Raw genomic sequence first — 26,154 nt, 5'->3', positions numbered from 1 at the left:
TGAGGGAAATAATCTATGAAAACAAAGGATTTGCTGATCTGCATGTTTTAGTTTTCATGAATTAACAAGGTTTTCGTATCATTTTAATGCATGTGGCAGATGCCCAACCAAAGTGGGTGGGTGTTGTACATTTTATTCAGGGCTCCATGTGTTTTATTTATTTTAAAATTCAAAATAGCCACATACAGGAACTTTGTCTGTATGCATTTTACTTACTAAGTACACTTGCATATACCTGCATAACTTCTGTTCACTTGTAGGACAGGCAAAGAGCTGTGCAAGGCACTGGGGCCACATTATCTTGGCCACTACTTCCCCTGCCCTCTGCCAGTGTCTTAAGTAGCCCTGCCATGTGGCAGACTTGGGGCAGCATTGAAGAAATTAGTTCCATTAGCACAAGGATTTCCGTTTGCTGAATGGAACTTCCTCTTCCTGTGTTCTTCCTTTTTGCTCTGGTTCCTCCCCCACCCCTTTGGAGCAGATTTGTGTGGGCACGCAGGGCAATGAGAGGGAGGGGAAGATCAATTACACAAATGGAAATCCTTATGTTGACAGAACTACTTTTCTGGACACCGCTTTCAGGCAGTGGACCTCATGCACCATTAAGCCTGGGGGCTGTGTGAGTGGGTGGATGTGTGCATTGCACACCTGTTTCCTAGAGTGGTTGTTCTAAGGTGGCGCCATATTGGACAATGGCGCCATATTGGACAAGGTGGCACCACCCTAAAGCAATCACTCTAGGAATCCTGCTCTTGCTGATGCTCCTGGGACTAGGATAGGGGATGAAGGCAAAGGTGGAGGCAACAGATCACATTGAAGAGCCAGAATAGTGTAGTGCTGAGATTGTCAGACTAGGACCAGGGAAACCCAGGTTTGAATCCTTACTCAGCTATAAAGTTTACTAGAAGATACAGGGCCTGTCACTATCTCTCAGCCGCTAGGCTGATTCATAGGGTGTTGTGAGAGTAAAATTGATTGAGGAAGAACCATGTATGCCATCCTTATGTAAGAAATACCTTTGTAAATATTTGCACCCTAGGGTTCTGGGACTTTTAACCAAATCTGTTTCAGCAATCTTAGTGGATTGAACCTTGCTTTTAATATAGAAGTAAACTGATATTCTCAGGATGTTAACTTCCTTGGTCAATACTAAATGTCCTGCTTGCTGACATTGGGATTTCAGAATATACACAAGCCTGGTTATATTTATTCTGAAATGGTTCCTCACAGGCATAGAAAAAATTAAGTTGATCATTGGATTGACTTGACTGAGTTTATTTGAAATAATGATGGTGGGGTGGAAAGAAAGAGTATTTATCTCACCATGAGGACTATAAGCTTGCTTCAAAAGAAAAAAAAGGGACTTCTCAACATTCTAACTTCAAAGGCTTTTGCCAAGTACTTTGGGTCCATGGCTATATGGTATCTTCTCCTACAACGTGCTACAATTACCATGCTAATTTTAGTATAGCATAATGTCCTGATGATTTTAAAGTAATACTCAGCAGCATTAGATATGAACTAATAATAAATCAAGGCTTATGTTTACTATCAAGGCAGTTTCTGGACAAGATGGCATCCCTACATGTAACGCTTTCATCATAACTATGAATATGGTCATTTGTGTGTATATGAATTTAACTGTGGAAGGTTTTAGATATTTTGAATATTGAATCATCTTGACTTGGCTTATTTTGCCCTTGCAATCCAAAGTGCTTCTTAGTGACTTAAAGCTTAATGAATACAAAATGGTGGCAGCCTATTGAATGACCTAAGGAAAGTTTGCCTCAGCAGTTGCATTGTGCTTTGCAAGTTTGACATATTGATGCTGTATGACGCATGATGGATTCTGTTTTGTAAAACTTACTCGCTTGTTTTGCTTATAGGAAAGAGCAAGAGGTTGATTCAAAAGATGCTATTATACTGCATCAGTTTTCAAGGCCAAACAATGGTATTCCGAGTTTATCTCCTTTCTGTTTGAAAATGGAGACTTACTTAAGGATGGCTGATTTGCCCTACCAGGTAAACTTGTGCATGTTATGTTACTTTGGCTACTTACAGGCGCATGATGCCACCTATTATAGGACCATATGCCTCGCCTAGAGGATAGGTGTATTGGTCTGTTCTAATGAGAAAAGAGTCCCGTGGTACAGTCATTGCAGAACAGTACCACCTCATGATGCAAGTTTTTAGGCAGCTTGTTGGAAAACTCTCCCATATTACACTCTTGGTGGAAAGCTTAAACATGGGAACACATAACTCTTTACATGTAAGCTTTGACATGTGTGTAGTAGACAGGTTTCTGGGTGGGACTGCTTTCAAAAAATGTTCCTTGTATACAAATGATGTAGTGCAGTCATGCCAGAGTTCTGTACAGTGGTGCCTCGCAAGACGAAATTAATTCGTTCCGCGAGTTTCGTCGTCTTGCGATTTTTTTCGTCTTGCGAAGCACGGTGTCGGGAAAGTTTTGGAAAAGCTTCAAAAATCACCAAAGTCTTTAAAAACCTCAAAAAAGGCTACCACACCGCGTTCTATGAGTTGCTCCTTGAAGTCAAGTCGCAACTGTATTAACGGTGTTAAGAAAAAGGAAACAAACTTGCAAGACGTTTCCGTCTTGCGAAGCAAGCCCATAGGGAAAATTGTCTTGCGAAGCAGCTCAAAAAACAAAAAACCCTTTCGTCTAGCGAGTTTTTTGTCTTGCGAGGCATTCGTCTTGTGAGGTACCACTGTACCATGTGATTGCCTCCTTCTTTAATCAATTATTCTTAGGGTTGCCTTCTGATTAAGGTGACATTTACTTGATTGAACATGTTAATTTTAATAAATAGATAAATATATTAGGTATGTCCATAAAAATAACAATTCTGATTTTAAAAAAATCATAGCTTAACACCGAATTTCAATCTATCTCTACCATTTACACACACACACACACACACACACACACACACACTGTTTTGTGTTTTTCTGACTCTTCATGGTTCTTGCTGCTTCCAAAATTCACCGAGATGAAGACTCCGCTACCCCTTGCTAAGAAAGTAACAGCCATAGGAGTGTAAGGCTGCATAGCTATCTCACACATTCCTTACCTTATCCAGGGAGCAACCCAAAGTCCAAGAGAGCAGTATGCCTCTGGATTGAATTTTCACAAAGACAAGTGGAACAGCCCAGGGGGACCAGGTCAGAAGAGCATTTCTAGAGTAGAATATCCCCTTTTAGGAAGCAGATGAACATAGGAACAAGCCATAGCTGGGGACTGAACTTGGGACATTTTACATGCACAGCATATTTGCTGCCATTGAACTACTATCCCTAAGTTTGCTTTAAAACATGCAGAATCGCAGTGGGATCTACCACATAATTTTGCTGTGTGGAGTGCTCCTGTTTAATCCTGTGGTGCCCATGAGCCATGCTGCCCCCAGATATTCCCTTCTGCCTCTGTCAAAGACACCCAGCATTTCATGGTCATTGAGAATGCTCTTTTCAGGGTGTCGGGTGTATCCCCATTCTTTAGTTCCCCCCACCTTCTGAAAACCGGGAAGTGGGGGATGTTTCCCCTGAGCCTGCTGCTACTTCCCCCTTGTAAACGGGTGATGCGATTTTGGCTACGTAAGCGCTGTCACTTGCCTCTGTACACTGGAAATAGAGGGAGTTGTTCAGGTTTGCTTAGGGTCTGCCTGAACACCTGCCTGGTGGTGTTAATACATTTTGTACCTGACATTTGCAATTCCATGTGGAAGGGAAAGGAACTGCTGTTAAAAAACAATTATTTCTTGGGTATATCCTGATTATACTGAAGTTTGTCTTGTCACCTCCCTCGCTATTTTTGTCAAGGAACAGATTCAGGCAGAAGCTTTTATTATTGTTGTACTTTCAGTAGATTGGGAGCCAACTGTTGTCTTAACTCGGTGAGGTCCATACATGTGCAGAAGAGGTTCCCTCTCTTGCACGGCCTGCTGGAACCTGCCCGCCCAATGGTGCCATGCACATGTGCCAGGCTTGTGTCATTCCCACTGCTAGACAAGAACATAGAAACCATATTGTTTTGGCATATTGGCAAAGGGTTGTAACAAACGACTGCTATTATTAGCCATGTGAATTTTACAGCCCATTTTGAACTGGATTCCCCACCCCCAAATTTATTTATTTTTTCTGCTACCCTCCACAGATTTGATGTCTTTTAGCAGGTTTATTTGACTTTATTTCCCATGTAACTAAAAGTAGAATTGTTATATTTGATTAGGGAATCAATAAAACACTTCATATGGTTTAAATGTTAATTTGTTAAAAATAATTCCCATGTAAAGGTGGGTTGTTGTTGTTTTTGAGTACTTGTAAATATGTGATAGTGAGAGGGAGAGGAGAAACATGTAGTGTTGCTGGAAGGGAAGGTGAGATATAATATAATGACTCGATTGCACACTCTTTGCTTATGTTGTTTAGATATTAAGGGGGTGGGAGAAATGAAGGCAATCAAAACATAGCAGGCCTGAAGAACTGTTCTCATGAATGTGCTTTCTAGGATTAGACTCATGAGAAGAAGTTAATTGCAGCTTTGATTTTAGATTTGACTGGTTTTGTCTCCATTCCAATTGCTCAATTTGACTAGCATTATGTTGGTTCATTATGTTACTAATTAAATTTGTGAAGCAATGGATTTCTAAAAGTAGAGAATGATTTACATAAAAATGTAGCAGCAGAGGGTTTTTTTTTTTAAAAAAAAGATAATTTGAAAAAACAAACCCATCTTGGAAAATTCCAACCAAACATTTTTCATTTTTTCTACCCAACATCACTGGGTGTTATGCTTGCCTATCATCTATCTATCTATCTATCTATCTATCTATCTATCTATCATGTCATCACCATTATTAACTACTTGATGGGCTCTGTATGTTGCCTGCCTTTCTTGTTCTTCCTTTGCTGTTTCACCTGCCTTTAACCCTCTGCCACCTTCTTGTAGTGAGCCATATTCAAATGGGAATGGGAAGGCAGGTGTTTGACATGCAGAAAGAATTGGTTACCCATATTGGAACACTTGAAAGAATAAGGGCTAGATATGGGTTGCAATTGAATCCTTCCACCCTCAGTCTAGCCATCTGTCTTTATTGGACTTGCCAAGGGATTAAAGTTGGTGGTAGAGTTTCACATGCACCCACACCGAGTCTGAAAAATCCAGCTGAGGGTTATCTCACTTTTTGCAATTTTGCCTGTTACCTAGTTTTGGTCTAGAAATGTCCAAAATTGTAGGCTGGTTCAGGAGATGGGCATACATACCTACACAGGTCTAGTGAGCGCATTACAGTTTGGAATAGAGAGGTGCCAAATTTACCTTTAAAGCATGTTTCTGACTCTAGAAATGAGGCATCTGTGATTTCTTCTGCCCAGTCACACATCCCTGTCTGCTCTTGTTGTCCTTCTCTGTTGCTCAGCTCAAGCTACACTTGAGAGTCCCCCTGCAGCAAATTTTCCTGCGGGCAGAGAATGAAAGCATAAAAGGTAGATAAAACACCTCACCATTCATTCGGGAGCAGACATAATGCTTGGTTGTGACCTGTTGGTTTGTTGTTGACTTAGCAATAGAGTCTGAATTACTGATTTGTGATTGTTGTGTTATTATTATTATTTTTTAAATGTGTGTTTGATTTCTCCCCCTGTTTTTGTTTTGGTACTTCTTTTCTTAGAACTACTTTGATGGAAAACTTTCCCCTCAAGGGAAAATGCCGTGGATTGAATACAATTGCAAAAAAGTGTCCGGCACAGAATTCATTATTGATTTTCTGGAAGAGAAGCTTGGAGTCAATTTAAACAAACATCTTGGCCCACATGAAAGAGCTGTTTCTAGAGCTGTTACAAAAATGGTGGAGGAGCACTTTTACTGGTAAGTTGCCATGGATATTAGATGCTCTCTGATGATTTCAGATGTGGTAGCACACTTGTTAGACCCAATTCTCTTTTCTTTCTTCTAGTTATATTAGCATTGTTTTTCTGCTTACTCACGCCACCCGAAAATATTCCATTCACCCCAAAAGACAAGAGGGCACAGATTTGCATAAACTTTGCACATCAGGGGTGCCAACCTGAATAAAACATTTGGGATGGGGCAGGTAAGTCCTGCCCCACATAATTGATCACAAGATGTGGTGCACACACCATTTGAATGGCAATGCTCATCAACTTTGAAGGAGCCTGGCAATATCTATGTCTGCATAGAAATATAGGGCTGCAGCCTCTGTTCATCTCTCTTTAATTTTGATGGCAAGCCTGCCCATTCCCAAGGGCTACAGCAGTTGCCCAAAGTGGTTTTCTGGCCTCCTAAGGCTTTCAGTCTAATCAATCGGCTATAAGGCAACAAGTAGGAAGGAACAAAATGAAGGGATTATCCAAAATTGAAATACAGATAATAAAGGTGCCTGAAAATACACAGTCACATCTACTTCCATTTCCTTGCACCTAGGCTTATTCTCTTGTTGTTGACTCATCAAGTCAACAAATGCCTCCCATGCACCCCAGGGAGAACAACACTGACTTGGAGGATTTATGATAATGGAAAAAGCACAGTTAGAATGCCATAGAGAGATTTCATGTTCTTAGACATTCAATGTTTGCTTCCATAATAAGTCAGTAAAAGCCAGCTGCTTCACCTCCCTAATCAAAGGCAGGATTCTTCACGCAGCAGTCTGTTTTAAGCCATTTTCTGAATTAACTTATGCTACCCCATATTATATTTTACATTCGATTCATGTTATTCAACTTGTCCACTTCAGTACATTTAGTTTAGAATTGTACCATCTAGATATGCCCGCAAAGCCTCCCGAATTTCAAGAAATTTCCCCAAAGATTCTGTATGGTTTTGGGCCATTTCAAAACAGCTGACACCATACAATAGCAATGTGCTTGGAGATGCAAGGAGCATGTGCTGAAGGTAAACAGTGCATTTCTGAAGTCAAATGGGTTCTGGCCCTGTAAGCTGCCTGGATGGGATTGCAGTCCCGATAGATTGCAGTCCAAGGTGCTTTGAGCTCCTTCATAGTTGCCACTGTCATCATCAGCATCAATGCCTGCTTACCCCATATACTCATTGTATACAAGGAAGAATTCCTGATGGAATGTTGCCTGTCAAGAAAGAAAGGTCCAAGAGCTCCCTCTAAAATAGGCACCCATTGTTATCTGTTACTAGAAATATTGGAAGCAGCCTTATACTGAATCAGATCATTGGTCAGATCAATTTTGTCTACACCGACTGGCAACAGCTACGCAGGGTTTCAGACAGGGGGCATTCCCAGACCTGTCTGGAGATGCTGGGGAATTGAAATGATTAAAATTACACTTGGTTTTTCCTTCTCAGCAATAAAGGTGCAGGACAGAGGAGATGAAGCTGGGAGAGTTCCTCCCTTCCATTACATTCCTCTTCAACCACTGTTTTGTTATTTCCTTTAAAGTACTGCTATTGATGTCGTCTCTCTCTTGTTCCATTTCAGCAAGTAGTTTAGCTTGATAAATAATTAAGGGTTGGATCCACAAAAGACTTTTGCTGTGCTGACGTGACTCTCTTTTTTCCTCCTCCTCCTCCTCCTCCTCCTTTCCAACCCTCCCCAACTCAGCATCTGCAGCTGAGCTCCGGCAACCCAGAGTGCTTCCCAACGCACATTCGCCCTGATTTCTTTGCAGGGAGATTAGACTGTGTTGGCTATTGAATGAGCATGCATTCTGTTTTGATTATGGGGAGGTTAGATGATGTTGTGTCATCCCACGCTTAAAACAAGCAAACAAATATTTTTGGAAGGTTTTTCATATTTCAGCGTGTATACATACACATTGACTGCAGAATAGCTTGTGATATTATAAAAGTATATCCAAAACTAAATACTAAGCAAAAGAACCCAAACAATCAGGGAGGGGAGAGAAATAAATATAATAAACATGTCATCCTTGAACAATGCATCTTGATCTATAGAAGGCATAAAAAAACAGTAGTGAATGCTGAACATTTCAGATTTGCATTCAGGGAGATTAGGCAACATTGGCAACTGAAAGCAAGTGTTATCCCATCGTCCTATTGCGTTCCTCATTTCAAAAAAGTTTAATCTTTTGGGGAAGCTAGTTGTTGCACCAACAACCTCCTAATCAACTGTCATTGTGCAACCTGAATTTGCCCCTAGGTGACTGAATACCCCCCCCCCCTCCGAAGTAGTGACAACCTGGATGCACTCCTGGTCACAGAACACCTGGTGTGGGAGCTGAGAGGCACTAGCAGTGATTTCAGGACTGCTATCTGGGGCTCCGAAGAAGATGCCCAGGCATGGCTCTCTTACATATGTTGCAGATGGGTACTCATACAAGACCTTTGTATATAAGACCTAAAATGGCATTTGTTTTGCTCATTCTGTGTGTATCTGTTTTTTAAAAAAATAATATGGATAATGACAACAACAACAGCCCATCTGGCTGGGTTTCCGCAGCCACTCTGGGCAGCTTGCAGCATATCTAAAAACATAATAAAAACATAAAGCATTAAATAATAATAATAATAATAATAATAATAATAATAATATTTATACCCCACCCATCTAGCTGGGTTTCCCCAGCCACTCTGGATGGCTCCTAACAGAACATTAAAAACAGAATAAAACTTCAAATATTAAAAACCTCTCAATACAGGGCTACCTTCAGATGTCTTCTAAATGTTGTGTAATTCTCCTTGGCAATTTCTTCTCCTTGATCAATTTCTGCATAGTGTTGAATGATTTCTGTCAATGTTACTGGGGAGCCCCTGGCAGTTCTGACTGTTTTCTGTGAGCTTTATAGGCACTTGGAACTTCCCAAAGCCAGTTGGCTGAAGTGAGAACTGTGTGCTAAAAGCACCTTGCTGGCACACTCGGCATATTTTCAGGGTAGGGGACCAGATTTGTTTGTGTGATCTAACTGGAAAGCTTCCTTTCCACCCCACAGTGGGGTCACCTGAGGCCACCCTCTGTCATTTTAGGGAAAGCTTCACCAATCTGGTGCCTTCCAGATGTTTTGGATGACAACTCCCATCAGTCCCAGTCAGTGTGGTCTTTGCATGCAGAAGCTCCCAGGTTTTGTCCCCAGTGTCTCCAGGTAGGGCTGGGAGAAACAACTGCCTGAAATCCTGGGCAACTGCTGATGGCCGTTGTAAGACAGTAGTGAGCTAAATGCTCTGGCTCAGTTTAAGGCAGCTTCCTGTGCTCTTACGCTGGTGGGGCTTGTGGTCCAAAATATCTGGAGGGCATTTGGTTGGTAAAAGCTGCATTAGGGTAATGGTGAAGCTCAACTTTGTTCAAAAGCCAGCATGAGGAGGCAAAGGAAGAGAGCCGGTAGACAGGCTCTGTAGGGTAAACGACCTGAATTGACACCACTTAGAAAGTATTTCTGGGTTTATAAATATTTCATTCTGAACCTTGCTGAAAAACTACTGCGCCTAGCTTTGAGAGCATTGTTGATCTCTTGCTCTTTTAAAGTTGTGATTTGCTCTGCTACCCGGAATAGTCCTGAGAAAGAGGCGAGGGCTGGGGCTAGGTGGGTGGGTATGGGACACGCAAGCGCAAAGCCTGTCTTGGTAGCTTCCTTGCATGTTTAGCTTTTGGAAGTCTCTGTTAATATACTGTGTTGACAAGTGCATCTCCGGTTCCAGCTGCATGCAGTCCTCTTGAAAGGGGAATATTCAAGTGTCGCTGAGAGAAGTAATTAACAGTCCCATTAAACGTGGCTTTCACACTCAAACAAGCATTGCTATAGAACATTATTATTAATCCACAAGGCAGTCCTTTGTTTCAAAAATGTCTGCAGTCACTACTTTGTAATTACTGGCATCATCATCGCCTAGGCTGAAGGGTTAGATGGGACTAAAATGCCACCTGGTGCAACTTGCTGCTGGGAGGTAGGGCCACTCATACACCAACCCACAAAACGGTCTTTCCAAATCACAATATGCCACTGCATACATTGCAAATAGCTCCAGAGGCCTCAGAAGAGTAAGCCATGTACGGAAAAGCAAAAGCACCTGAGATACTAGCCTGTGAGAGCACTAGCCAATTGCTCATACCTAAGCTTCAGAAAAACTTGATTCTTTCAAGATAATTATGGGCATTTTGTGGAAAGGAAGGTGTAAAAATGTTTTAAATACAGTATTACTGAGGTGGAAGCCCGTGTGTGTGTGTGTGTGTGTGTGTGATTATTACTACTAATAATCTACTACTTTTAAAAAGTAGTAGATTATTATTAGTAGTAAAATTTTTAAAAATAAGAGTTTGAAAGAAGTTTGATAATTATACTGTCATCCTTCTCTTCATAGTAGATCTGGCTGGGTGGTGAAATGGTGCTCCCCCTCACCCCGAAGCAGCGTTTCTCTGTTTCAGTGTAGCACAAAAGAAGTTTGGGGAATCTACTGCCTCAATGAAGCCTGTTCTTCCTATTATCCGTGTTTATCAGCTTCCGTTTTGGTTTGGTCGAGAGAAGTGTGTTTATGTTCCTCACAGCTATAAACGTTTTTTTCCCCCTCACCACATTCTAGGACCTTAGCATATTGCCAGTGGGTGGACAATCTCCATGAGACTCAGAAGATGCTTTCCTTTACTGGTCCTTTTAGTGACCTGCTGAAGTGGATTCTCTGCCATATAACGAAAGGAATAGTGAGGCGGGAAATGTATGGCCATGGCATCGGCCGCTTCTCTGAGGAAGAGATCTACAAGCTGATGGAGAAAGACATGCGCTCTCTGGCGGGTCTTCTGGGTAATGTACAGTGCCTTTCATTACATTACATTATATTGAAAATGCATTATCACTTGTTTTGATAGACTATTCCAACCACTTTCATCTTATGCATAGTTTAGGTATATGCCTCATGAATGTGTTAAATTATCTCCCCCACAATCCAAATTGCACACGCTTCAGAAATTCAGCCACCGTGAGATGCTTTCATATGCCAACTTACATTTTATTTAGTTGCGTTGATTTTAGAGATTAATTTCTCATTATGCACAGTCTTGGCTATTCAACTCTGATTCTGCGTAAGAGTAATTTTGTGTTGAAAGGAAACCTGCAGAGCTGGTGTCATTGAAGACTTGGCTCAGCATTCTAGGATTCAGACATGTTTTCGGGAATGCACCATGATTCATTCAAATTCTCTACAATAATTAAATATACCGGCACTATGGATCACCTAAAATTACTGCACACATTTCCACTCCACAGTAATGCACACATAGAGTTCCCTTGCGAGTGAGCATCCTCATTTGCCTCTGCAATGATGACTCTGATTCAGGGGGTATGGAACCTTTGTCGGCCCCAACATCACAATTCTCTGGGGGCAACCTTTTGGAGGCCAGATGCCTATGGCATGAAGGCCAGGCAGTGGTGTAGTATGTGGGGGGGCTGGTGCCCCAGGCGCACAATAGGGGGGCACAAACCAGGTGCACTTACAGAGATTCCTGTTGTGCCCTGCCGGTGGTGGGGGCTGGAGAGCACAAAGGGTGAAGATAACCCTCCATGTGTCTCATCCAGCACCCAAGCGCTTGCCTGTTGGTGGTAGGGGCTGGGGGATGCCTGCCTGGTGGGGTCCAAGGTGAGGGCTGAACAAGCACACTCTGCATCTGCCCTGGGCACTGGCGAGAAGCCCTACACCCCTGGGGCCAGAGGCAAGAAGTGGAGAGATCAATGGGTCTTGCCTTTGTGTAATAGGCTGACTCTTGCCTTTGTGTAATAGGCTGACTCTTGCCTTTGTGTAATAGGCTGACTCTTGCCTTTGTGTAATAGGCTGACTCTTGCCTTTGTGTAATAGGCTGCTTGTGTAGTAGCTGAGGCCCCCCACCCCTGTGCTAAATGAGCACTGTGGGCTTATCTTATTTTTTGGGGGAAATTGTCTATCACTGCTAACGCACAAAACTCCTTGGTCATATTGCAGTAGTCCTCAAATGCAGGCTTATATACAGTATGAACTCTAACACACTCTTCCTTTTGATGCATTAATTGGCTGAAATATCCCTGCAGTGACATGGCAATACCATTCTACAATCATTGAAATTTGTGCCTGGTGATTTGTGATTTAAAAGCTCAACTGCTGAGCTTAATGCTTTGAAGATAATAGCAGGATGTCACCAGTATGTGAGTTGGGAGGGGAGAAATAAATAAATACCCACAGGCTTAAAAAAAGAAAGAAATGCTTTTGGCTTTGTTTTGTAGGTGACAAGAAGTACATCATGGGGCCCAAACTTTCCACTTTAGATGCTACAGTCTTTGGACATCTAGCACAGGCAATGTGGACGCTGCCAGGAACTAGGCCGGAGAGACTAATTAAAGGTAGGGGCTTCTTTAATTCCTGCATTATGGATTTGAAGGCATTGTCTGATAGTGAATGGAAAGGACCTGTTTGCAATCTGATCCAAGGCCTATTCATGCAATTCAGGAATTTGCAACTGCCCCATATGAGGATCAAACTTGCAACCTTGCCATTAGCAACATGCTCTAACCAACTGAGCTATCCAAGCTAAGTGACTGCAGTTAGCTCACCCTTCAGATTTTTGACCAAGACAGGGAAGTCAGAAGGTAGAGCTGGGATGGTGAACACTGTCAGGAAGGTGGAGCCAGGAGGCATAGTTCTTTGCTGAAGGGGCTAAGTGTGCATGGGACTTCTGACTTCAGGCAAAACCTATGGTCTAAGATCAGAGTTTTAAATGTCAAACTAATATATATCATCCTCTCACAAAACATCTGGATGATGAATGGCAACATAAAAAGCAAACAAACTATAAAGACAATAGAGAACAATCTGTAAATGTCAGGCTAAAATTTCCTTGAGTAAACAACTGCATAGGTCTGTAGGCATAAAATGGTCTTCAAGTGATGTCTGAAAGTAAAAAGCAAGGATACCTGCCAAATCTCTGATAGAAGAGCATCAGACTGGTGATATTAAATGCCTGACTTCTGATTGAGGCCAGCTGTGTCTCTGCTGTTCGATCCTAGCATCTTGATTTAAGTTTCAGTTCATTACCTCTCATCCAGTCCATGACTGCATCTAGGCAGGCACAAGTTTAGCCATGCGCAACCTCTCCTGATTCAGATGCTACAGTGAAATAGACCTGGGCATCCTCAGTGTGCTGGTGACACCTTGCTCTAGGTCTCCCCATGACTGCCTCCAGTGGCTTCATATAGATATTAAATAGCATTGTGTACCCTTTCGTACCCCACAGATTAGCTGCTGGAGGGCTGAGGTATAGTCTCCCAATATTACCTAATGCTACTATCTGGAACTGACCCCAGAAGTAGAAAAGAAACCACTATAAAATAGTACCCCCAACTCCCTGAAGTGCTCCAGGATGTTATGGTGATCAATGGCTGAAAGATCAAGGAGAATCAACAGGGTCGCACTGCCCCTCTCAAATTCTCATTTCTCAGGGTGGCCAAAGCTGCTTTTGGTACCCAACTGGATCTGAACCCAGACTAGAATGGGCCAAGATAATCAGTTTTGTCGAAGAGCATCTGTAGCTGAACTGTCCCAAAGCAATAAAATAATAATAATAATAATAATAATAATAATAATAATAATAAAATTATTTAATAAAAATAAATAAATAAATAAATAAATAAATAAATAAATAAAAATACACCCCACCCATTTGGCTGGGTTTCCCTAGCCACTCTGGGCAGCTTCCAACAAAAGTTTAAAAATACATTAAAATATCAGTCATTCAAAACTTCCCTAAACAGGGCTGCCTTCTGGTGTCTTCTAAAAGTCAGATACAGTGGTACCTCGGGTTACAGATGCTTCAGGTTACAGACTCTTCAGGTTACAGACTCCGCTAACCCAGAAATAGTACCTCGGGTTAAGAACTTTGCTTCAGGATGAGTACAGAAATCGTGCTCTGGCGGCGCGGCAGCAGCAGAAGGCCCCATTAGCTAAAGTGGTACCTCAGGTTAAGAACAGTTTCAGGTTAAGAATGGACCTCCAGAATGAATTAAGTTCTTAACCCGAGGTACCACTGTTGTTGTTTATTTCTTTGACATCTAATGGGAGGGCATTCCACAGGGCAGGCGCCACAACTGAGAAGGCCCTCTGCCTGGTTCCCTGTAACTTGACTTCTCACAATGAGGGAACCGCCAGAAGATACGTTATGTTTATGTATGTGAAAAATATTGTTCTACAGAATATTTTCTTGTAGAATCCTGATGAAGAAAGGCAAGTTTCTCTCAGACAACCCTGCCACCTGGTGGTACAAGGTTACACATTACCTATGTCTATTAGAGTTCTAAAAACAGGCTATAGGGGAAAGCATTCATCCACTGCAGTTTGTTAGGCTTCGTTTTGTCCCATGTTGTCCTCAGAACATATATCATTTTTCTCTTCTAGATAATGGCTGCTGTTACATATAACAGTGAACAAGTCAATAAAATGTGTTCTGAAGTATGAACAAATAGGAATGGTACTTTGAGATGTAGCCACAAGATTGTGAAGCAAATTGGTTGTATATGAAAAATACCCTTCTTCTAAAAGAAATCAGCAAGTTATCATAGGGAGATGCCTTATAGAATCATAGAGATGGAAAGGACCACAAGGGTCCCTTTTTAAATTAAACAATATTTAAAAATATATATATTTACATTTTTAGTGGTCCTTATTTTTAACTGTAAACTGCCTTGAGTCCTGTCAGGAAAACAAGAACAACATGAGGTATAAATAAATATATAACAACAATGTCAGGGAACTGCCATCTGCTCAGAGGTGAGAAATAGAAGGAAAGCAGTTCCTCTTCCGAGGAGGAGGAAAGCCCCACCTCCAATGGGGAAGAGGTCTAGTGGGAGCCTTAACACCACTCCTGAGCAAGCCGGAGAGGGGGGAAGCACGCCCTTGCCATCGCCCATCCTGCGCAGTAGTCTGAAGAGCAGACAGGGGCGGAGACGGTTGGGGGTAACGAAACTTTTATGTTGGGGGAGGTACAAAGAAAGACCACTCCCGAATTCTGCTAGTGATTGAGCCAGACATGAACTTATGACGCTCTTCACTGTAAATAGTTTGCACCAAAATAAAGCCTGTAAAAGACAGGTTGGAGTCCTGCCTGCTTACTCTTGAGCAACCGCAACAGCCATCTGACAAACAACCTGACCACTCTTGTACATGCATTGGTAACCTCAAGACTTGATTACTGCAACATTCTCTATGTGGGTCTGCCCTTGGGTGTGGTCTGGAGACTTCAGGTAATGCAGAATGCCAGGGCTAGACACAAGTATTAAAAAATCTGCACTAGCTTCCCATCTGCTACCAGGCCAGATTCAAAGTTCTTGTATTAGTGCACATGAATAACGTAGGCCTGGAATACCTTTAGGACTGCCTTAAGGCTGTACATCCCATTTTGCTCACTGATATTAACTGGAGGACCACTAATAGTGGTTCCCTATGGACCAGACACATGATGAGAAGCTTTCCCTTCAGTGTTGCAGGTTCAACTCCCTGCAACTCCCTCTCATAAGCCCCATCCCTGCTGAATTTCAGACACCTAGTTAAACCTAGTTTTATTTCAGGAGGTAGTGAAAAGTGAGTTATGCATTATAAAAATAAAATGAATTGTATTTTCTCAATGAAAAATAATAATATTATTACTACGTTTAAAGGCTTTGTAGTTGGGTAATCATATAATGCTATTTCCTTTCCTCCTTGTGTTTTCTTAGGAGAACTGATTAACCTTGCTATGTACTGTGAGAGAATAAGGAGGAAATTTTGGCCAGAATGGCACCATGATGATGACAACACTCTGTATGAGTCAGAAGAAAGCAGTGAAGCAAGTAAGACTCAACCGTTGCAGGACTTCAGTTTTTACTCAAGGACAGAAACATTTGACGATGAGGGAACCGAGAATAGTTTTTCGCGAACACCTGACACCGATTACACGGGACATTCCCTCTTCGATTCTGATGTGGACATGGATGACTACACAGATCATGAACAATGCAAGTGATGTGTCTACAAAACGCTTCTCCATCTTTTATCAGAAATGCCACCACCTCCTGGGAATCCTGTCAATTGGCCCAGGTTCTAAAGAGACCCAAACTGGTTGGGATGTGAGACAATGTTGCTTTATGCCATTCATGTGGATCTTTTCAGCATTTTTATTTTTATTAGAACATTCCACTGGATTCTAGAGAAACCATTTTTAATTCTGTTTAACAAGGTGGTATAGTTGACAAGGAAGGTAATGTGTGGGGACGAGATCCCCCCCCCTTTTTAAAGAATAACATTCCAGAATGATATACAGAAACCATCCATAGGCCAAAAGGAAGTATTGAGAAAGGCTGATGTTTGAGCTGATTTCTTCCCAGAGACAGGCCTGGTGGAGGGAGGAAATAGGGGTCATTAGGACTTCATTTCTCGTCTCTACATAGATTGTGGAAATGGTTGAATGGAGTAAACACAGTGAGGGATTATAACATTATCTCCACCCTGCTCCTCTGTGTCCTCCATAAGTTTGGGTGTGCCAAGTGACTGCGTTTCCTCTGTGCACCCGTATGGGGAAGGTTCACCTGGTCCCCAGTTTCACAGAGAAACAGCCAACAGAGACAAAAAGAATGAGGGGTAGTTGTTTTTGCATTCAAAATCCCACCAACTGTTTCCCATCTGACACATCAGCTTGGCAATTTATTTATTTATATTGTAACTTTTTTTTTAAGGGGTCAGTGCACCAATTTTGCTCTTCAGCCTTATGGATAAAGCCCACTGCCAACATTTCATCACACTTTTGTGTGACTGAGAAGCAGAAGCCAAGTTCAGGTTATGCAGATGGAGAGGTGAGCTATGCACAGAGAAGCAGAACTGATTTTTGAGGACTTGAATTGTTGGAGGTCAAAAGAAGAGGTTTAGTCTTCACCCAAATACCTTCCTTTACACTTAAAAAACAACAACACACCCTTTCTCTACTACATAAATGAATACTTGGTTTTCTCTCCTCTCCATCTCTGAATTAGAGGTCTGTTTCTCACTAGGATCCTACAGTGTGCTGCAGCCTTCACTGATGTCCTCTCAGTATACAAGTCTTCCGTACACACAACAACAACAGGCTTTCTGCTAGTACTTAATAATCTTCCCAAGGAGCTTTTAGCAGCTCTTCGGTGGAGCATGCCACAAACATCTAACATCCAGAACATGGCTGCAGATGTTTGCAAAGGCAACTGATTTTATTACAGGACAGGATTCTGAAAGGAAAGGCACTTGGGGCACCAGCTTCTGGGATTTTATATATAAGTATTTATACTCCCCTATTCAACCCTAAATGAATTTCCAGAGCTCTGACTCCAGCTGAGCCCATGCTTGGAGCAGTCTGTCTGTTAGCAAGATGTATTTGAAGCCACTCTTTTGCCCATTATTAACCATCTCCCACTTCTTGTGGCTCGATCAGTGTTTGGGTCAGTGTTAAACAATTGTCAGTGTATAAGCAAACTAATGGAGATGGAAAGAAAATGGTTTCTCTTCTTTTCTCCCCACCCAAAGAGAATGCAACCCTACACAGACTGGGCTACTGTAGGGAAGGTATATTGGAGTTTGCAGACTAATTTTTATCGTTTTCTGGGTGCTTTGGGGTTCCCATTGAGCCAGAGATAACTTGAGCTATACAATTCAGCTCCAAATGCATATCCAGATGTAATTATGGTATATCCATCTTCATAGTGAGCTGCTCAGCCAGGACACAAGTGTCCTTGCAACAGGAAGCAAGATATGAAACCTCTAGAGATAAACTGGGATACACTGAACCAGCACGCCTGGTCTCCTAATGAACATGTGCTTCTAGTTTACTTATCATAGATCTAATTTTCTAGTTCCTGGAATTTTCTTAGTTGCTATGTGGCCTATTCCTTCTTTGAAATGTAGTTTATGAGAACAGTAGCTACTCTCATTATCCATAAAAAAAAATGTTTGTAGGCAGGATATCCTCTTTAAGGTCCCAACACTTAGCTGATGCCTTTCTACAAAGAGAAACAAAAACACTATGGAATGTTTGATGGGAGGTTAACAAGGCCTCTGCTTTACTTTTGCTGGTTCCAAATATGCCTGAAAAGACAGATAAGTTGGTAGCAGCGGCAAAAATTCATTGTGCCTTGTCTGTAACGATGATATTTGGTGATGGATGCCAACTGAGGCCTTAAGTCTTGTGAGCTAGGGAAATCCTGTTGGCCTCTTGGCTTCCTCTGAACTTCTGTGGCTTTCCAAAGGAACAGACACCCAACTAAACACAGGGTTGAATGTCTTTATTTGTATTTATTTATTCCCATATCCTGCTCTTCTTCTTCTTCGTTTTAACTGCTCCCAGTGTGGCTTCCAATCCATACACAAACGGTCCAACTTAAAATCCTCATCAGTACAAATCACTCCCCAAGTGTACCATGGTGGCTTATTAAAACCACTTAATAAATCCCCAGATAAGCAGAAGAATACCATGATGGTTGATGGTATTGAAAGGTGCTTTGAGCCCCTTCTGGAACAGCTGGGGCTGGAGCTGTCTCTGCCAAGTTTTTAGTGGCTTGTGAGGGTGCTTGGAAGTGTCTGAATGTGGATGGGGCAGGATTTTCTAGACGGTGCATATGATCACTCTGCTTCTAAGCTCCATTTGCTCTGTTTGTTCATCTTTATTAATATATTGGTTGCTTTTCTGTGTCAAAACACACTCAAACAACTTAACACTATGACATATAGATAATGTAAAATTATTGAAACCTATCCTTGGATAAATATAGATGGCTAGATATGTTAACAAATAAAAAGCAAAGCAACAACTTGCAGCAACAATAAAATGCACCAACATCCATAAAACCAAGCTCTGTAAGTAATCTTTAATTGGGGAGTGCTTTCAGGTCCCCACCCCACTGTTGCGCTTTCCACAGCAGACCACAGGGAATCACAGAAGTGCTTCACAGAAATAACAGTGGTTTCCACCCCTGCAACAAAAACATCTCAAACAACCACATACTTTCTGGTCTCCAAAATCATAGCACTTTGGGCACACCCTTAGAAAGAATATTCATTATGATTGTCTCCTCTTTTGAATATAGGGTCATACAAAGATTTTACATTCTTCTCTTTAATGGCTTGAATGAGAAATCACTGCACTGGTGCAAATGTGTTTGAAAATAATTGCATCTGTGTTTGGGTTGTGTCCAGTTGTGTTTCTCAGTTGATGGTAAGACTCCCATCAGTGGACTGGAGAGGGAAGCAATTTTGGGTCATTCTGCCTCCCACTGCACCCCCTCCTAATATTGCGTAAATGTATTTGAGGTGCTGGTGCTAACGTATAAGTCCCTACACAGCTCAGGTCCAGGTTAGTTGGGAGACTGCTTTATCTCTTATACACCCAATAGACAGGGGCATCCCCTCCCATTTATCAGGTGCTTACTGGGGTCACACACCTGCCAGGGTGGCTTCCAACTAGATCTTGCAGAACTTTTGCAAGATCCCACCAGAAACCACCAGTGTGCAACCCTGGTGGCAGAAGTGGGCAAGGGCGCCCATGGGGACAGCGCCAGGCAGGATTCCACCACCCAAAGCAGCTGCTTCAGTTGGCCTCATGAGCAGACACTTCCAGTAGATCATTGTGGTCTTCTGGAGAGTTTCTTCAGCAAGCTCCCAAGATCGCAGAAGCCTGCTCTGCAGTATCTCAAAGCAAGGCTTTTTGTGTGCCTGCCCCTGTTCTGTTGAATAGCATTCCTGTCAAGTTACTACCTGCACTTTCTGGAAAACAGTTAAGGACATTTTTTGTCCCAACAGGGTTTCAAAGCTGGATAAATGGGTCTTTACCACAAGTGTCCATTGTTTGGGTTTAGTCTTGTTTAATGTATATGTTGTCTTTGTGTTTTTAATTGGTTTTAAGGATCTCTTGTGTAAATCGCCTTGAGATGCTGGTTTAGAAGCTGATTAACAAATTAATTGGAATATCGATGATGATGATAGTAATATATCTTCTTCATAGGGTTGGTAGAGCTTCTAGCACAGTTTTGGATGAGTGCACGAGGGGTGTTATAAAAAGGAGGTTGAATTGCTTCTCTCTCCGTTCTGCAAGCCTTACCATCACCTGAGCAATACTGTTGGGTACAACTCTAAGATGGCTTTGTTTGTCTGCCTGGGGAAAATTACTTGAACCTTTTAAGCAGTTTCTTTTCCTTCTTTCTGTCTATCCAAAGAAGCAGCCTTTGGAAACCTTGCAAGGAAGCTACAAAGGACATGGTGTTATGTCTGGAACCCATGATATTTTTTAGCTGCAGGGTTTTCTGTTTCCCCCCCAGAAATGTGTGAATGTATTTATCACATTGTATGCCTTTTCTTTCTTAGGAACAACTCAGGTTATTTGGAAGAAGCTAAGTAGCCTGTGTTCCCCCCTTGGTGAGACCAATTGAGTTGCTTGAGTTTAAACTGGATAAGGCAACTATGCATGGACACGCAAACCTTTTGGATACCATAAGTATATTGATTTCTAAGATATAGAGTTGAAGATCTTGCTTCTATTGAAGAAATATAGTTACTCTCTTTGCAAAAGATGTCTGGCAATGACTGTGACCCTATAAAAAGTATTGAAATTAAAGAGCCAGATCATATTGTAAGTTGTGGTGCTAGGAGATTGATTTGACATTACTTTTTGGTTAGATGAGGCTGTATCACAGAAATGGGATACATGCAAGATAAGGTTTCAGATATCCCTGTTCTTCCCAAGGGAAAATGTATTCCACACTTATACAAATAGCCAGTTTTTAAAAAGCTGTTTCTCTGAGAGACAGTAATGGGTGCAATCCAATAATCTGGTAAGCCAAACCCGGAGAGACTACTTGGCAAAATATCAATTAGCTTGCTGTATAGATGCACAGTTTTCTTCGAAAAATGTGAGTATTCAAATGCATCAGGAAATTTGACAGCTAGGTTTGTCAAATTGTACAAGTTATACTGCACCCGACGACTTCTTCCTCTCTTAATTTTTCTGCTTTTTTTGTTAGCACAGAATGAACGTTGTGGTTGTCAAGTGGCTCCCTTCTCTCTTTATGGGCCACCAAGGCTGCCAATTTGAGCATTGCACTCTTGACACCTGTATCAAGTGGGTATATGACAACCTTAACAGTCAATTCCTCGCCCTTCCCTCTGCCACAAATACGAAATAATCTCAAGAAGCAGATATGCATTTGGACCTAAGCAAGAGCATATTGCCAATTTCAACAGAAGGTGTTTACCCAAAGTTAACTAATGTGATTGAGCAACAGCATGTATTTCATGTGTCCTCGTTTCCTTAGATGTAGCAGATTGTGGGGGAACAAGCTGTACCAGACAAAAGCAAGACTGGGCATGCAAGCAGGAGGTCTCAATGTATATCTTACTTGTATCTCTAGTTGACAACTAGATTTGTTTGTACTCCACAGAGACAAAAGGGAAAGATGTGCAGCATTTAAGAGGTGGCTGTCATTGATGGGCCACTACAGCTGAATACTTATCTTCTGCTGGTGAATGAATCAGTAGATCATACAAGCATAACATATTATTCACCAAAGTGAACATGGACCTTTAAGGAGTACCTGGGACTACATAGCATGGGGTTGTCAACTAATTGGCAGGCCACAATACATGCTCCATGTTCAGCCTGGGTGGAGTACCAGTTGTGCTGGCCTGGCTAGATCTTTCACTGATGAGTCAATGTTTCAGTTTTGCTACATTGAAATTGATAGTATATAACAAGTGCCATGCTTTCTTTTATTTCCCTAAAAATGTATGTGTGTGTGTGTGCGCGCGTGCGTGCGTGCGCGCACCAGCTAGTCTGCTATGCCCCCCAATCATAACCTTCAGAAGAAGACAGAATATTTATGGCGCCAGGCTTTGATGAAAAGAGTTGACATGACTTGGATAGGAAGGAAGCAGGATTTTAAATGGTTTTTTTTGTTTTGTTTTGTTTTTGCCTTGGTGGTGGAAATGTGCACAGACCTCTGGCTTGACAGGTTTGAAGGTTTGTGCCGGAGGGTTTCCCTTTGTGTTTTTTTGTTGCTGATATTTTGTCAGTGATACAATATGCCTCTCTTGCTATTCTTTGATTTTGGCATCTAGAAGATGAGTGCTGTGATTGTGTACTGAGCAGGAGATATGAAATGCAATGTGTTTCATGTGTTACTTACTGCTCAGCTTATATGGTGCTACCTGCAGAAGTTGTTTTGGCAAGGGAGGAGGATGTAAATTAATAAATTAGCCCCGTTCTTCAAGCTCAAAAGAGAAAAAGGCCGCATGTGATGGGGTGGTTGCTGTTGGCTATAGGTGGATGTGACTTGCCTGATACAAACTGGTGGGCCAAATGGAGGTGCCTTGACAAGCCAGATTTAGCTCAGGAGCCAGAGCTTCCTCATTCTTGTCTAAAGCATGGGTCCGCAACCTTCAGATATTTCTCGGCTATGAGTCTCATCCTCCCTGACCATTGGCTAGGTGGGTTGGGACTGATGGAAGTTATAGCCAGCAACATCTGGAGTGCTACAGTTTAGCCATCCCTGGCCTAAAGAGAGAGTGTGTACACTTGCCCCTGGACATAGTTAAATACAGTGGTACCTCAGGTTAAGTACTTCATTCGTTCCAGAGGTCCATACTTAACCTGAAACTGTTCTTAACCTGAAGCACCACTTTAGCTAATGGGGCCTCCTGCTGCTGCCGCGCTGCCGGAGCACGATTTCTGTTCTCCTCCTGAAGCAAAGTTCTTAACCTGAAGCACTATTTCTGGGTTAGCGGAGTCTGTAACCTGAAGTGTATGTAACCTGAAGCGTATGTAACCCGAGGTACCACTCTATATATTTTAGCAAATGGCGGCACATTTATTAAACAATTTATATACCTCTTAATACCCCTCGATAGTATAAAATATAAGAAAATACCAATAAGTTCAACAGACCTTAAAAGCAAGTAGCCATCATAAAATTATCGTAATATAGATTAAGATCAACTGCATTTGAGGACAAGTATACATAATGAAATCATACGTTTGTGTAGGTTTGCCTGAACACAAGTTTTTAGCAGGCATGGAAAACACTGCAAATGAAGGCACAAAGAAGCTTAGTTGCAACAGAATGACTGGAGTTTGTTACCATGTAGTTTTCTTTTCTCAGTTTGCAAATGATCATTGTATCATCTGACCTTGAAACTGGTGTTGCCATTCATGTTGCATAATATGTATGGTTAAGGGAAACTTCACTGCAGGCTATGCAATGGCATTGCATAGATGGCATGAAATAAACACGAGAGTGGGAAATTAACATGGTACTGCATATGCACATTCTGTCTCCAGACATCTTGCTACACAAATTGCATCTTATATCTGGTCCAGCATATGTATATTACAAATGAGTGGATCCCTGATGGAGTAGTACCATGTTATCTGTTCTGTATATGTTCACTGGTAAGTCAAGACTTTGTGGTAATTAGCAGGATTTGGGCTGCTGTTGCTGTTCAGTTGCTATTGTTTTTACACTCATTAAAAAGATGAAGGATTCATTGGTTTGTGGCATATTTTTTTATATGGATCAGTCTACTTGTCTGTGCACTCTTTCAAATTTATTATGACTCCAATATTTTGTTCAGAACAATATGCAGATTTTAATTTTTAAAAACACTGATAACTCCAAAAGTCTTTCTAACCAGGGTATCCAAAAATATTGGGGAAAGAATGAAATGTATGTAGCTGGTGTGGAACAACAAGCTAATGCCCAACTGTTCCCTGCGCATTGTTTTACAGAAATAAGTAACACATTGTTAGAAGACAAAAATGATTCTATTTGTTATTTTTCATTTATGAAGTTACATGGGGTATCCATTATTTTAGTACTGTTATTACTACTAGTTTATAAAGCCATATTTAAACTTGTGCACTTGAGTGTAACATACCTTTAAACTGTGCACTATGTTGATCAATGTGTGTATGTAAATATATACATGTGGAAATCTGTATATTTGGTCTCAATGCTATATGTAGTTGATGTTTAAATGTAAATGATAATGAACAGATATCAAATATAATGTGAGTCCATCTTTGTTCTTCTTGCCTTAGATATTAAGAAATACCAGTGCTTGCTACGGCCATATTTCTTACCTGTGTGTTACAGGAAATAGATCAGGCTTCCTCAACCTTGGACCTCCAGATGTTTTTTGGCCTAGAACTCCCATGATCCCTAGCTAGCAGGACCAGTGGTCAGGGATGATGGGAATTGCAGTCTCAAAACATCTGGAGGGCTGAGGTTGAGGACGTCTAATATAGATCATAGGTGGTGGAACCTCAGGTCTGGGGGCTGAATGTAGACACCCCCCAAAATCATGCCTCACCTCAGGTCACACACATTCACCTCAAGTCACATCCTTCACCATTTGTTCTGTAGGCCTTCCTCAGATGTCTTCTTCTTCTTCTTCTTCTTCTTCTTCTTCTTCTTCTTCTTCTTCTTCTTCTTCCCCACCCATCTGGCTGTGTTTTCCCAGCCACTCTGGGTGGCTTACGGCATATAAAAACACATAGTAAAACATCAAACATTAAAAACCTACTGATACAGGGCTGCCTTCAGATGTCTTCTAAAAGTTGTGTAGTTCGTTATCTCCTTGACAACTGCAGGGAGGGTCTTCCACAGGGAGGACATCACTACAGAGAAGTCCCTCTGTCTGGTTCCCTGTAGCTTCGCTTCTCACAATGAGGGAACCAGGAGAAGACCATTGGAGGAGGACCTTGGTGTCCGTGCTGAGCAATAACATAATTGTATAGAATCCTCTGACTTTGTTATGGCTGAAATGTTGACTATTCCAGAAAGGTAAGTGTTGTTTCTATTGCTCTGCCCACTTTCTCCTCAGGCCCTGCCCATCACCAATAGGTTCCTTGCTATAATATAAAACAAATTTCTGGTTCCTGCTGCTGTTGGTTGCAGAAAGAGAGAGCAGTGCAATTAAAAAAAAGCGTTTATTTTTCATGATCTGAGTTCTAGAATCCGTTTATACACTTGAAATTGCATTGGTTTCTTGGTGCCCTTTCTGTTTTGTAGGCATCTCCTATAGCAGCTGCTTTCGGCCATTACTGGGGGACAGAATACCTGGCTAGATATAGTGTTGGATGGGCCAGTAAAATGTTTCTCACATATTCCTTCGCACTGCAAGATTGCTTGCTCTTACAGTTAAAGTATTTATAAACAAATCACAGGAGAATTACCAGTTGAATACCCATTTCAACCTGAACTCCCTTTGTATGTCCCCACCTCCCAATATTGTGCAAACTTTTCTGGCATACATTTTTGGGCAATCCATTCTAATTTGGGCTCACATCTGGGTTTGGGATTGAATCTGCCTTGATTGCTCTGGTGGTGGATGACCTCAGCTGGGAGAGGGACAGGGGACTCTGTTGCCCTTAGTAGATCTCTTATTAACTTTTGATATCAGCCATGGTATCCTTCTAGACTGACTGAGATGGCCTACAGAAGCTCTCAGAAGGTAGTATTGGGTGAGTGCTTCTCACCCCCCGGGCTGTTGTGCTATGAAGTACAACAGGGCACTATAATATCTCCAATGCTATTTAACATAAAATATACAGTGGTACCTTGGGTTAAGTACTTAATTTGTTCTGCAGGTCTGTTCTTAATCTGAAACTGTTCTCAACCTGAAGCACCACTTTAGCTAATGGGGCCTCCCACTGCTGCTGCACCGCCGCTGCACGATTTCTGTTCTCATCCTGAAGCAAAGTTCTTAACCCCTACGTACTATTTCTGGGTTAGCAGAGTCTGTAACCTGAGGTGTCTGTAACCCGAGGTACCACTGTATAGGCAAGCTAGAGGACCTTTCTTGAATGAAGAAGTAGGAGCACCTGGGACTTTTAACAGTTTCTCACACGCAAACCCCAGTGCTTAGTTGGGCACTACAGATAATCTTTATATTGCTAATGACCATGCTGCTTTAATGAGGATGTTTAACTAGAAGCTAGTTTAGTTTCTGTGAGCCTAATCAGCAGGATCCAATTAAGTACCTGTAGTTCCATAACCTGTCACCATCTTGCAATTCATTATAGAAGAATAATAGGATTGATCTACATCAAACTAAAAAGTGGCAGGTTCACACCCGTATCCCTGTAAGTCCTGCTCTCCCTAGGATTGTTTTTGATTCCCACAAAAGTGCTATTTTGGGGT

General features: G+C 41.8%; 1 protein-coding gene across 3 annotated transcripts in view; it reads left to right on the top strand.

Moving 5' to 3' along the window:
* Nucleotides 1-24,019, top strand: part of FAXC (failed axon connections homolog, metaxin like GST domain containing) — a 30,771-nt gene extending 6,752 nt beyond the window's left edge. For all 3 annotated transcript variants that reach the window (XM_080999978.1, XM_080999976.1, XM_080999977.1), the window contains 5 exons: nt 1,887-2,022; nt 5,685-5,881; nt 10,535-10,752; nt 12,202-12,318; nt 15,682-24,019. In XM_080999978.1, coding sequence (XP_080856104.1) covers nt 1,887-2,022; nt 5,685-5,881; nt 10,535-10,752; nt 12,202-12,318; nt 15,682-15,968 — 955 coding nt within the window. In that variant the 3' untranslated portion in view covers nt 15,969-24,019. The remainder of the gene's footprint in view (nt 1-1,886; nt 2,023-5,684; nt 5,882-10,534; nt 10,753-12,201; nt 12,319-15,681) is intronic.
* The last annotated feature ends 2,135 nt before the right edge of the window (nt 24,020-26,154 follow it).

This window comes from Podarcis pityusensis (genome assembly GCF_964106645.2).
Source record: "Podarcis pityusensis genome assembly, chromosome: 3".
Taxonomy (NCBI): Eukaryota; Metazoa; Chordata; class Lepidosauria; order Squamata; family Lacertidae; genus Podarcis; species Podarcis pityusensis.
The sequence above is the reverse complement of the archived record's forward strand: the minus strand, read 5'-3'. Positions and strand labels throughout refer to the sequence as shown.